The following is a 14,331-nucleotide window of genomic DNA, read 5'->3' on the forward strand; positions in this document are numbered from 1 at the left end:
ACCCCTTTAAAAGCTAAAAGGATGCTGGGAGTTTTGGCTTCTACAGCAGCTGGAGAAGAACAACTTGGTCAACCCAGACATGCTCAAAAGACATAATAGGTATATATATTTGTTACAGGTATGGGATCTATTTTCTGGAATGCTTCAGACCTGGGGATTTCTGGATAAGGGGTCTGTCAGTAATTTGGAGCTCCATGCTTTAAAGCTCATACATGTACCAAAAATAAATTATTTTTAGCAGACTTAATGTATGGAGAGCCATATTATGTAAAGATCCCTTATCTGGAAAACCCCCAGGTCCCGAGCATTCTGCATAATAGATCTTATATCTATCTTGCCTTGCAGCATAGGTCTCAAACTGATAAGCTGTCGAGTGTCACTGCCGAGTGTGATATTCAGCTCACTGTGAAACTACTTCTGGTATGGGATCTGTTATCCAGGAAGCTCAGAATTACAAATTATTTGTAATAAAAAAAAAACCAGCACATTGTACTTGATCCCAGCTAAAATATAATTAATTCTTATTGGAGGCAAAACAATCCCATTGGGTTTATTTAATGTTTAAATTATATTTAATAGATTTAGGGTAAGGAGGTCAAAATGATGGAAAGATCCCTTCTCTGGAAGCCCCAGGTCCTAAACATTCTGGATTATAGATCCCATACCTGTACAAGTATAGGACCCATTATCCAGAATGCTCAGGACTAAGTGTATTCCGGATAAGAGGTCTTTCTGTAATTTGTATCTTCATACCTTAAGTCTACTAAAAAAATCAATAAAACATTAAACCCAATAGGATTGTTCTGCCCCCAATAAGGGGTAATTATATCTTAGTTGGGATCAAGTACAGGTACTGTTTTATTATTACAGAGAAAAGGGAATCATTTAACCATTAAATAAACCCAATAGGGCTGTTCTGCCCCCAATAAGGGGTAATTATATCTTAGTTGGGATCAAGTACAGGTACTGTTTTATTATTACAGAGAAAAGGGAATCATTTAACCATTAAATAAACCCAATAGGGCTGTTCTGCCCCCAATAAGGGGTAATTATATCTTAGTTGGGATCAAGTACAGGTACTGTTTTATTATTACAGAGAAAAAGGAATCATTTAACCATGAAATAAACCCAATAGGGCTGTTCTGCCCCCAATAAGGGGTAATTATATCTTAGTTGGGATCAAGTACAGGTACTGTTTTATTATTACAGAGAAAAGGGAATCATTTAACCATTAAATAAACCCAATAGGGCTGTTCTGCCCCAATAAGGGGTAATTATATCTTAGTTGGGATCAAGTACAGGTACTATTTTATTATTACAGAGAAAAAGGAAATCAGTTTTAAAATTCTGAATAATCTGATTAAAATGGAGTCTATGGGAGACGGGCTTTCTGTAATTCAGAGCTTTCTGGATGACGGGTTTCCGGATAAGGGATCCCAAACCTGTACTGAGAAGACTGTAACTAAAGTAATGCCAGTGAGGGACATGAAGAACATCATCTAAGAACTAAATCGCCCAGCATCCCATCACAAATCAATGGATGAGATATGTACCTCAACTACCAATGAGGGCTACAACCCAGGCTTACAGTAATCGCTACCGACTGCAACGCTGTAATTGCATACATTTCTAAATATACGATTCTCCTTAACGGTTGTAATCGCTGATCTTTAAAGGGCAAGTAAAGGTAAAGAGGATTGCTTTATCAGTATTATTGCACTGGGCAATCTGCTTCCTTCAGATGACAGGCTGCCCAAGTCCATACGGAAGCTTATTTGCCCTTTAAGTAGCTAGATGAAGCATATTAGGAACAACCTGCGGAATAGCTGTTTCTGTATAAATATTGGTTAGGATGCAGAAGATGAGCCAGATACCTACAAATACACGTAAGATGAAATGGGGGGGTGGTTTTTTTTGCCAGAGCTACTGCAAAGGGCAAGACGGATCCTCTCTGATAGACACAGTATATTGTGTTTCCCATATCAGTTATGAAGTTGGTGTTCCCCAGATTCTTATTGAGTTCAAGTTGATTGAATTATAAATAGTAGCTAAAGGGCCCAAGCTTCCATAGTTACAGGCCAACGACACAGCAGTGCAGTTCCACGTCCATATAAATAGGTAATAGCCATAAAAATCCTTACGTCCGTTACACCCCAAGGCAGTTTCACATATTTCCAAGCTTTTTGAGGATATGGCTCAAATAACAACAATCCTGATTGCCAGTGGGTCTCTGGTACCACTCCAGTTCTGCCCAGTCCTAAAAGTTGTAGCCTTCTCTCAGTGCAGTGGCAAGGACTATTCTCTGTGGGTTGCAAAAGAGCGCCTCTCCATAGTAAAGTGGGTTTGAAAGCAAGAGCTAGCGCCACCTTGTGGCCATTGATGGAACTTGTGCTCAGTACTCTCCATACTAGAACAGATGCATATCTCGCTGCAGGATTTGGTGTAATGCATATATATCTGTAGTCATCCTCAGCCAATGTCTGTAGAAACGTTGTCTCCACATTATGTATACGCAGAATTGCCACTGTGAAGAGTCACCCCCCCACTGTTGGAGGCTATAAAGATGGTGAGAGTTTGGACAAATTTTTCATCCACAAATTCCCTTTATTTCCCACTATCTGTGCTTCCGGAGCAGCCAGTGATATCAAGTGGAGCACAAGAGGATTTTGCTTGGGTTACAGATCACTCAGTTACGTTTCCACCACAGCCTTAAGGGTTTCACAACTATGCCAAAAACTTGCATCCTTGTGCCAGCCAATAGGGAAGCTATCTTCCTTTCATAAAGCTATCAAGTGCTCGGTCGCCCTTCTCTGATAACCAGTATCCAGCCATTGCTGCCACGGCACCGATGAAAATAGCGGTGAATACCATATCCCCCTTAGCTGCCAGGGTGGCCAAGGCGCAAATCACCACCCCAAAAAACATCTGCTGTAAGACCACCACCTCGTCGTCTGTGATGTCGTCAAACAGACCCTTCTCAGCATTACCTGCACACACGGGGAAGACAAATGAATACAGATAGACGGAATTCTGGGAGATTGGGGTTATGGGTAGAGGAAGGGAACTGGGAATGGTAGAACTGCCCAACTTACTGTCATAGCTGTCCGGTCTGCACATTCCATCAATCCTGGAGTAATCTTTCTCACAAACGCAGGTGAAGCTCCCTTCTGTGTTCACACACTCTTCATGTGATCCTTTGCATTTGGGCAACTCGCTGTCACACTCGTCCACATCTGGGGGGGGGGGGGGGGAGGCATATAGAGAAACAATAATGGGCTTTGATACAGCTATGGTTACTAATACTCAGCTTGTATGGAAGCTTCCTGCAGATGGAGTCCTGGATTGAATAACAATCAGGACGCCAAAGTTGCAGAGCATCAACAATACCCAATAAGCCGGTTTTCAAATACCTTAATGCAGCTAAGGGAAAAATAAAAGTATTTCCTAGACTGTAAGCTCTCACTGGCTGGGCCTTCTGACCTCATGTCTCTTATTTTTGTTTATCCCATTCTTTGTAATGGTTTTCTATGATAGCCTATTTTTAGTTGACTTAAGGTATGGAGATCCAAATTACAGAAAGAAACTCCAGGTCCCGAGCATTCTGGGTAACAGGTCCCATATACAGGTCCCTGTATCATAAATCGTGAGCTGCCCTTGAAAGTGCAAAATATAGGATTTGTGGGGAAATGTAGCCATTGAAAAAGTCATAACGACAACCGCATCAGCCCATTTCTGGGCCAAGCGGTCACCGGGACATAGGGAGGTTAAGTGACTTCTGTCCAGGGGTCACAAGGGCGTAACCAGTGGTGAGGCATATTTCTAGCTATGGGGGGATTAGAACTACTGGCTGGCTGGCTGGCTGGCTGGCTAAAGGCGGGTGCCTTGACCACTAGGCCACGCTTGCTCCTCCCGCTTGTAGGATGTTTTTTTCGTCCGCTTGTCATCGTCATCTTGGCAGTTGGCCTATCCTAGCCGACTGAATGAAATGAAGGATTTTAGCGCAGAGAGGGAATGTTTTAGAAACGTGAAACTTACCACATTTGAAGAGGTTTGCAACCTGTGTCAGAAGATACCCCGCACAAAGGTATAAGTTTTACTCCCGGGGCAAGAGAGGTCCCCAAATTTGCCCCATTGACTAATAATGGGGATTTTGGCGAATAACTAGTTTGTCGTAGACCCATGAATGAGGTGTCAAACGGTGCGGCTTATTCGGGAATGGGGTGCTATGACTTTTCTGAGGGGTGGGCGGTTAATTGCCCCAGCAGGGGGGAAATTAACCGCCCATAGACTTAACATTGAGACCCCAGCAGGGGGCAATAAACCACCGTTTGTCATAGACCCATGAATGAGGTGTCAAACCGTGCAGCTTATTCTGGAATGGGGTGCTATGAATTTTCTGAGGGGCGGGCAATTGCCCCAGCAGGGAGCAATTAACCACCGTTTGTCGTAGACCCATGAATGAAGTGTCAAACCGTGCAGCTTGTTCTGGAATGGGGTGCTATGAATTTTCTGAGGGGCGGGCGGTGAATTGCCCCAGCAGGGGGCAATAAACCACAGTTTGTCGTAGACCCATGAATGAGGTGTCAAACCGTGCGGCTTATTCGGGAATGGAGTCTATGGGAGATGGCCCCTCCTTAATTTGAACTTTCTGGATAATGGGTTTCCAGATAATGGATCCCATACCTGTACCAGCTATCAAATTGCCCACCATAAGCATGCCTGCTTGCCCCTGTCAAGGTGAGTTGAATCATGCTATCTATGGCAGCTGAAAGCAACTGTCATGGGAAAAAAATAAGTTTCTTATCACTGCTGGGGCAATTAACTGCCCACCCCTCAGAAAAGTCATAGCACCCCATTCCCGAATAAGCCGCATGGTTCGACACCTCATTCATGGGTCTACAACTAACGGTGGTTAATTGCCCCCTGTTGGGGCAATTAAACCCCCCACCCTGCGGGGGCAATTAACCGCCCACCCCTCAGAAAAGTCATAGCACCAGATTCCTGAATAAGCAGCACGGTTTGACACCTCATTCATAGGTCTACGACAAACAGTGGTTAATTGCCCCCTGCTGGGGCAATTAACCTCCCACCCCTCAGAAAAGTCATAGCACCCCATTCCCGAATAAGCCGCACGGTTTGACACCTCATTCATGGGTCTACGACAAACGGTGGTTTATTACCCCCTGCTGGGGCAATTAACCGCCCGCCCCTAGAAAAGTCATAGAACCCCATTCCCGAATCAGCCGCACCGTTTGACAAGCAGGCATGCTTATGGTGGTACAGGTATGGGATCCATTATCTGGAAACCCATTATCCAGAACGTTCCAAATTACAGAGAGGCCATCTCCCATAGACTCCATTATATAATTCTAATGTTTTAAAATAATTTCCCTTTTCTCTGTATCAATAAAACAGTGAGTTTGTACTTGATCCCCACTAAGATACCATTAATCCATACTGGAGGCAAAATAATCCCATTGGGTTTCATTAGTGTTTAAATTATTTTTAGTTGACTTAAGGTATGGAGATCCAAATTAGAGAAAGAAACTCCAGGTCCCGAGCATTCTGGGTAACAGGTCCCATACCTGTATCATAAATCGTGAGCTGCCCTGCTGCATTTCATTGTACAGCACTATGGAATAATAATAATAATGCGCCTAGTAATACAACACAGTTTTTACAAAAAGGGAGGCAAAGACAATTGTAGCTTACCCAGACACTTGACTCCATCCCTGTAGTACCCTTTGTTGCATTTCTTACAGCGAGCTGGTCCACCTCCCATGCAACCAATGCAGGACTTGTCACATTCTGAAAATAAAAAGAATAGCTATCGAAATGCAAGAGGGTTTTTACCTGTTTTAGTTCTACAAAATGCATAGATAGGCAATGGGTGGGTTTTATTAAAGGAAAGAGGGGGCATCTGCTCTGGGACCTCAGCATCAGAAGACAAAATAGTAGATAAAAGCATAAAGGACACACAAATAGTCACGTGTTACACATTTGTTATATTGTCAGTTTATATGCACAACCTGCAGCCCTTAAGGCAAGTGCTTAAAGTATTATCATTCATTATAGAACAATGTAACAAAGACTGTCATGTTGGAAATATGATTATTTGTAGGAAAGCTGGGTAGGCAGACTGGCCATGCATGTGAAGCAGTCAGGAACCAGTCTGGAACATTATCCTTTCACACTGCTGCCCTATTGTTATGGTATATTGACTACACAAGAGCAGATTTTATCATGTGTTTGACCCAATCAACAGAACAATCTATAATTGTGGTACTGGGATGTGTGTTCTGATTCCTTTGCTTGGACAAGTACTGGAATTTGTACAAAAATTCCTTACTGTCGATTTATGCACTCCCATCCCTTCTAAGGTGAGAGACCCAGCCTGGCCATTATTAGCCACAGTGACCTTCACTGGAATATGTTGCTGTGCTTGTTTACAGGCAAAAATGACCAGCGGATGCCCCATTGCTTGCTCTTTCAAGCAGTCACTTGCAACAATATAGATTAGGAAAGGAAATCACACTTTATATTTCACTGATAGGCCCTGAACCAATATACAAATAACAGCAGATAATTCAGTGAAAATAAAACCACATTTTAATGGCTCAAAGATTCTTTCAAAACATAATACAAAACAAATTCAGATATATACTATACCAAACAGTGGCAAGGTGCCTCCTAGTGCCTCTCCTAACACGTTTCACACAAAGTGCTTCATCAGAGGAGGTATCTCATTGCAGTCCTCACTGCAGACGATGTAGGGGTCATTGCATATTTGAGCACGTAATCCACGCCCTGTGTGCCACAACTACCCCGATGCCATTACAACTACTCACCTCGGCATTCGTAGGATCCATCTGTATTGAAGCAGAACTGGTTGGACTTGCAGTGATCCTTTTCAGTACCACATTCATCAATATCTGAAAGCAGAAATGTAAACAGATGCCCCATTAATTCATGCACATGTCACATGATGCAGAAAGCAGGGTCTCACCAATGAGAAACATCCGATAGTTAGGGCTATAGGTGCCCCAAAACAGCTGGCTTTATACTAAGCAAGGCAGTATATACAGTATGTTAGGTGTTAATGTTCTTTTTCCTGGAAAAGAAAAAGCTGTAACCAGAATGCAATGTTCTGGCACTTGATAAGTTCTATGTGGCAGGAGCTGCACACAAGATGCCATAGACAGTCACTATTTATTGGGCTGGGGGGGCTGTTTGGGCCTCTGTGTACTTGAAATGTCAGGGCCTATTTTGAATCCCAGTCCGTGCCAGTTTGAAAGCCCCCTTAAGGTGTAAAGTACAGGGAACCCTTAATGACAATTTTGATCCTTGTGCCTAGCTCTGAGCTTTGCCATAATTAATGGGCCCTAATGCCTCTGAAACAAAAAAAACAACAGGTAACATTGGGCTACGAATGAATATCATTTGCCTAAGAAGAGATTCATTTCAGAATAACTGGCCCAGCTTAATGCCCCCTCCCTGCTGCGTTGGCCCCAGTGACTTACCTATGCACTTCCCATCATGCAGTAGCCAGCCCCTCTTGCACAGCACACACTGATCGTCCCCGGGCCCAATGCACTTGCTGCAAGCTCTGTAACATTCTGCAAAGATAGAAGATATTACCAGAAGCACAAGCCCTTTGTTTTGTGGGAGGCTGGGGTGACATTCTACATACAGGTGTGTGTGTGGGGGGGGTGGGGGGGACCATTAATCATGTTGTCACTGCTATGGACAAATACAATTAATTTATTTCCATCATTGGCCCATTACATACCAGAACATACCAGGTGGCTCTCATTACGGGCTTGTTCATAATAGCCAAGTGCACAATCCATGCAGACCGGGCCACCGTAGCTGGTGTAACAGTCGCACACTCCAGTACCAAATCGGGTTCCATCACCATTACACTGCCCATTTCCACTACAGGGTTTCTCCGTCCCTCCAGGGCAAGCTGTAATAAAAATATTGTGGAGGGTTAGCAACCAGCACCCACTTCACTTTGCTATCAGATTGACTTGTCCTTTGAGGAGGCAATACACAAGCCGATTAAAGCTACCAATTCAGGTCCTTCAGACTGATTCAGCAGCTTATCTTCCCATGTATGGGGCCCTTTGACAGGCCCTAAAGACAAATGATCAGATCAGCCCGATATCGCCCAACTTCGCCAGACAAGTGGACCTTACAATGTACGGTTAGCTTTAGGCCGATTGCTAGAGCTTTGGTCTGTTTACACAGTACAAGCCTATGGTGTACATAAATAATAGGGCTATTTGAGATGTCAGGAATGCCCTTCTGGCTTATAAATGCTGATATTTGTATTTTCTCAGCCAGCTGCCAGATTCCCCCTTTTTCATGACCTGAGTAATAATAATTCCTGCAGCGCCTGTTCTTACTAATGGTCTGTGGCTTTTGTGGTATGTTTCCCAGTTCTAATGGGAGGTACTCCTTTATTATACTGAACCTCTAAACTCTACTTTCTGTCTTGGAAACAATATGAAATGAACATTATTGGTGTGGTTTGAAGTTGGGGTTTAAGAAACAAAAAAAAAACAAAAAAAGACTCAAGACCAGTTGAGATCATTCAGCAAAATCAGTTTTAATTGGGCTGAGTCGGGGACGAAGTGACGAATGATGCGCCAGTGATGAAACATAAGCAGAACTGGCTACAGGTCAGGAAAACACCACAGGCAGCACTTCATTAGGGCTCTGGCACACGGGGAGATTAGTCGCCCGCGAAAAAACTCCCTAGTCGCCCGCGAACAGGGAGTTTTTTCGCGGGCGACTAATCTCCCCGTGTGCCAGAGCCCTTAAGGTCCTGGCAAGGCTCACTATCATACGCATTACACAATCTAATTACCGAGCATCCAATCACTGCAGTTGACACTCAGAGTCGACTGTGCACACTGAACCCACTTTTCTACATTTCACATCAGGAAATTATGAACCAGGTAACTTGCCCACCCCACTGCTGCACCCCATTCATCAGCCGACACCCAATGAAGTGCCAAGTGTGCACTATACCTGTATCAGAGCACATAGGGGGTGCTACGAAATACTCACAGAGGCAGTCTGCACCAAATCTGCCTTTTGGACAGCAGAGCCGCAGGGTGTCCATACACAGCCACTGGAAGAGGTCAGGTTGTTCCTTCTGTCTAGGATATAAAGAAACCACAGAGCGTTGGTCAACTTAAAGGTTAACTAGTCAAACTGATGTAGACATAGTCATTCACTTCTACTGGGCACTAAAACTATTTGGCATGCAATTAGGAACAAACAGGACAAGTTATTCTAATAAACATAGGAACATTACCCCACTCTGTGTTATATAGAATTTCCTTACTTCTTAAACCACCAGCTCTCCATATGCTCCTCATTTTGCTCCAGCATCTTGTTACAGTCAAAATCAGACTTGTCACAGGCTGTTTCGATCACTTCTAGAAGTCTGGTCTCACTGGAAGATAAAATCAAGTATATAATGTTACACTGCAGGCCTTATGCCAATGCCCATGCCAGACTGAAACAGGAAAGGGCTTATTAACGTGCCCCTGGCATATGACCAATATCATGCTGGTTGGCTGTGATTGGCTACATGCTGAAGAAGGCAAGCACCGAACAACTTAAAAAGGGGTGGTCCACCCTTAAGTTTTAATATGCTATAGAATGGGCTAAGCGCCCCAGTGTCAGAGGGGAAAAGCTATTGCCATTCATGAGAGTTTTGCTGCTAGCAACTGATCATATTTTGGTCACCCAGTTACAGTGCACATTTGGCCCCTCTGCATTTTTAAGTAGCCCAGGAGCCAAAACTCACACTCACCGCATCCAATCATAATGGGTTTCAAACACCTTAAGCACCTGTCAGACAATTCACAATAAGGACAAGGGACAGGATTTTAGACGTTCCTGCCCCCACTCTATGGCTACTATATACGTGCCCAATAGTGCCCCATATGCATAATAACAAATGTACTGAGAAGTGCATTCTAGAATTTCAGTATAAACGTATTTTTTTTTTTTTTTTTTACAATCAATGTATTTTTTCAATTTGTTTTCATATTATCCATTTGGGAGAAGGAGATAATGACCCCCAGCCTCTTTCCCCAAGTTAATTCCCCACTGTAAAATAAATTCCCTATATACTACACTGAGAGCACAGGCTGCAAAGAAGTAGAACGCAGCACCCTGTGTACATAGTTCTTTATACTTTAGCGTACATGCAAGTAAAACAGGGCTGCAAGATTTCCATTTGCAAGGGGCAGATGTTCAAAAAAAAAAAAAAAAAAGTTTCTTCCACCAATAGCTGGGCTCGTTACAATCACTATTGCTCCCCCAATGGGCACCAGCGCCTCAGCCTGAGGACAGGCACAGAATGAGTGAATGTGTGAGTGTGTGTGAAGCAGGGCACTACCTGATCTCGTATTTGGAGAGCTTCTCCTCTTCCCAGGCTGTGTTTCCTCCCCCAAAGTTGAGTCCAGCCGTCTTCTCTATACCCTGATGAAAACAAAAATTCCAACCGAACATTTAGCCGAGGGTTACAGAGAGCAGGTCCAGTCTGAGCGAGACCTGCCCCATTACTAGTCTCAGTAGAAGCATCTTTTATATATAGGCTGCTGGAACAAGAACACCCTTAATGTTCATATCAGTGGCATTCTGTTACTAGCCATCCGATTCTTATGGAGCCAGTCCAATACCATTTGTAGCCCTCTTAAAATGTCATTTTAATGGTATGCTACATAATCAGTTTTGACAGGCAGACACATGTTGATAAAACAAACGTGAAAGTATATTATTATAGAGGAGCCATAAACATTCTTTAAATTATCTCCTTATAAAGGTGCTTGGTGATGTAATGTGTCACATGACTCATTGAAAGTTGAGTATTATAATAAATAATGTACCTCCTACTGGAAAATGAGAAATTAAATTAGAAGACACCTCAGCGTTCAGTGACCAGTATAAAAGCCTCAGCCTGCAGCCTTGTGCCTTTATATGGGCACAGAACCCCTCAGTGACTGCTAATATCCTTATCATTTACAGTAGGGGGTACATTATCCCTTATAATACATGAGTGATACTCAGAGTTCCCTGTATAACTCAGCCTGCAGCCTTGTGCCTTTATATGGGCACAGAACCCCTCAGTGACTGCTAATATCCTTATCATTTACAGTAGGGGGTACATTATCCCTTATAATACATGAGTGATACTCAGAGTTCCCTGTATAACTCAGCCTGCAGCCTTGTGCCTTTATATGGGCACAGAATCCCTCAGTATTTTATATTTTATAATATAAACATTTTTATTTTTTAAGTTTTTGTTATATTTTATAATAGGGGGTAAAATATTAATTTGAAATATGTGCCCCCTGCTTTTGAGTAAGAGGGTGCAGGCACTTAATGAACAGATATTATTTATATATTGTTAGATAAACATATACCAGGCACTGAAACAACTCCTACCTTTAAGACATTGGTGACCAGATTCTGGCAGGTTTGGCAGAGCTGCGGCTTGGAGACACCGGGCCGTGACAATAGCAGGAGAAGCCACAGGCTCCCATAGACGGTCAGAAACATTCGGCGTGACATACCCATAGCTGAGTGACTCTCTGCGGAACACAGTAATATATCATTAGAGAACAAACAGTGTAACTGCCGCTTTCCACTCATGTCAGTTTTAGCTCTTACAGGCCACGTGGACTTTTGCAAACAGTTTGATTCCCCAGCTGGACCTTCCTTGCTCCTCTACGTTGATGCCATTCCTTGCAATACTCCCCCCACCCTCCATTAACCCTACTGGGCAGTAGGACACAGAACACAGATGCTAGACTGGTGTCTTTATGCAGCACCATCTCCCATGCAGCGGCACTTACTCCCCAGAGTGGGGCTACTGATTGTAGGCTGATGGTTATTTAGTCCTACTGGGCCCGTGAGTCAGATGGCTCCGGCTCATTGCTATTTAAGTATTTATTACTGAGCTGACTGTAGAGAAAGGGAAAGTATTCTAATGGTGCAAGATGTTCATGCCCAGGGGTGAAAAATGCAAATATAGTTCCCTAACCAGCGTAGAGAGAATATGAGCCCGGAGTGGATATGCCCTGCTGCTTTCTTGCCACACTGGCAGAGAAGATGACGGTCTGAATAAGCAAAACAACTACAAATGTAAAAGATCATTTAAGTGTGGACTACCAATTTAAGTCCACCCACCCCCAATAAATGCCATTCTCTGCACTGCCAGTTCTGACTATTTCAACAATATAGCGGAAGCCAGCTGATTGAAAAACCTGTGAAATCCAGCAGTACACTGCATAGCCAGCATACAGCCAGTTTAAATCATACAGTGAAAAAAACAGTGCCCTCTGCAGGTCAATGGTTTCAAAGCAAGAGCAAGAATTTATCAAGGGGAAGTTTGCCTTTAAATTAATTTTCTGTTTGTTTCACATAAAAGTAATCTAACCACCTTTGCACACTATCATCATTCTATTTATTGTTTATATCTGGTTGCTAGGGTCAGAGATCTTATCAATGCCAAACTAGTGAGATAAAAATTCTCACAGAAAGAGAACTAACAAAATGTCTTCGAGTGGCACTGTGCACATCATAAAGTTCAATGTCACCACCCCCTCTAAACTGGGCATCTCCTAAGCACTGGTATCCTATATTACTTGACAAGAAACCACACACAGGAATTATACAGTAGACTTCAGTAGAACTAGTACTACCTGCACTCTGGTCAGGTTAAGTGCCAACTGGACCTACTCATTGATGCTCTTTACGTTATAGGGTTTATGCAAGTCACTGGGTGCAATATCTTGCTTACAGTCACTACATATTATAGTGCCTTCATTTTATTCCCTTTAGTCCCCAGGGGTGTTGCTGGGGGTCTCATCATAAATACCCTAATCCAGGCAACTGGCCTTCAGCTGTATGTATACAACACTCCTGTTTATGAGGGTGCCATACAAAGAAGCCTATGGGCCCAATGCCCATGGACATGACCATAACAGACTGCGAAGGGCCATATATTGACCTCATCAGGCTGTGTGTTGGTACATCCCTCAGTCAATCAGCTGCTTTGGCAACAAGCGATACAGCAAGTTAATCATGTTAGTTAACCCTATGTGTCCTGTAGGGAAGGAAGTAGAATCTATGAAGTGGAAGGACTATCCTTGCTAGGGGGTTGAGTTAATACTCCAGGACATCACATAAAGTCACCTCGGAAGTCAGAATCTCCCTATATTCTAGTTACATATAGCAAACAGTTACTGGAACGTACCACAGAGCAGAGGGGGAAACACAGAGCTAAAGCACCAGGAATGGGCAGTTCCCAGAGCCGGAGAAGCATCGGAGCCTTCCTTTCTATTATCTCTAGGGGGGGCAGATCAGTAAAGCGATGGATATGGATACACCCCAGCACTGCTGTACAAAAAGGAGGCCTCTAGGGCAAGGATGGGCAACACGCAGCCTTCCAGATGCTGTTGAACTACAACTCCCATCACCACCCTGCCAACCTTCAGCTGCAAGTGGCCTGCTGGGAGTTGCAGTGTAACAAAACCTGGAGAAACAGAGCTTACCCATTCCTGCATGTTCGGTTATATTATCTATGAATAGGAACCCATGCTAAGCAGAGATATTTATATATAAAATAACCCAATATCCAGGCAAAGCTATGGCTGTCTATGGGAGGTGTATTACACGGTCAGTAACAGCTGGAGAGCATCAGATTAGGCACCATTGCATCCTTGTTTATCTCAGAGCCCCCACTCCCTGCCGACTTAACTCTATCAGTGCCAGGCAGTGGTACCAGATGCCAATTTGCCCAAAACCTTGTTTCCAGTGCCCCGTTACATACCCTCTCTTTACAAAGGACTGGAGCCCGCCTCCAGCTGTGCCTAAATGTCAGTATGTGCCCGCTGGCCGGAGGCTGAACCATGAGCCCGAACCCAACGGAGCCGCGGAGCCCTAGGTAATTACACCGCCCATTGGCTGCAGAGCTCCCAGCGTGCTCCTCGAACACAGTACTGCAGCTGTCACATGACCTCTCCTACTCTTTCCTATTGGTGCAGCGCCAGCAGCCAATGGTAGCCGGCCATGTGCAGTGACATCACGCCTCCAATCCTCGGCTTCTATAACGGGAAGATCTGTGCGCTTGTCATTTGTTAACCATATGTGTCCTGGGGCCCGGGGGGATTATGGGAGTTTGCAGTGTGGTTGGAGTTGGTGCTGCTGCTTACACTGCACATTGCTGAGTCTCCATGTTTCTGGAAGGTTCTGGTTAAATATATGCTCAAGAACCCAAAATAAATCGGTGTCTGCACGTTTATT

The 14,331-nt window shown here is 43.8% G+C and overlaps 1 protein-coding gene across 1 annotated transcript; it reads right to left on the minus strand.

The window, feature by feature from the left end:
- Positions 1-1,871: 1,871 nt before the first annotated feature.
- creld1 (cysteine rich with EGF-like domains 1) lies at positions 1,872-14,097 on the minus strand. The gene is made up of 11 exons (XM_012961693.3): positions 13,859-14,097; positions 11,470-11,615; positions 10,421-10,503; positions 9,356-9,466; positions 9,076-9,167; positions 7,790-7,966; positions 7,521-7,616; positions 6,849-6,932; positions 5,713-5,808; positions 3,093-3,233; positions 1,872-2,987 (listed from the first exon to the last, which is right to left on the minus strand). The coding sequence occupies exons 2-11, from the start codon at positions 11,599-11,601 to the stop codon at positions 2,767-2,769; spliced, it is 1,233 nt and encodes a 410-aa protein (XP_012817147.1). The 5' UTR covers positions 11,602-11,615; positions 13,859-14,097; the 3' UTR covers positions 1,872-2,766.
- Positions 14,098-14,331: the final 234 nt, after the last annotated feature.

The sequence above is a fragment of the Xenopus tropicalis genome, chromosome 4 (assembly GCF_000004195.4).
Source record: "Xenopus tropicalis strain Nigerian chromosome 4, UCB_Xtro_10.0, whole genome shotgun sequence".
Classification (NCBI taxonomy): domain Eukaryota; kingdom Metazoa; phylum Chordata; class Amphibia; order Anura; family Pipidae; genus Xenopus; species Xenopus tropicalis.

Coding starts and splice junctions, on each gene's coding strand:
- creld1 (XM_012961693.3), bottom strand. CDS start 11,601: ATGGGTATGTCACGCCGAATGTTTCTGACCGTCTATGGGAGCCTGTGG. Junction 10,504..11,469: donor TGGTCACCAATGTCTTAAAG/GTAGGAGTTGTT, acceptor TGTTTTCATCAG/GGTATAGAGAAGACGGCTGG. Junction 7,617..7,789: donor GAGCCACCTGGTATGTTCTG/GTATGTAATGGG, acceptor CTATCTTTGCAG/AATGTTACAGAGCTTGCAGC.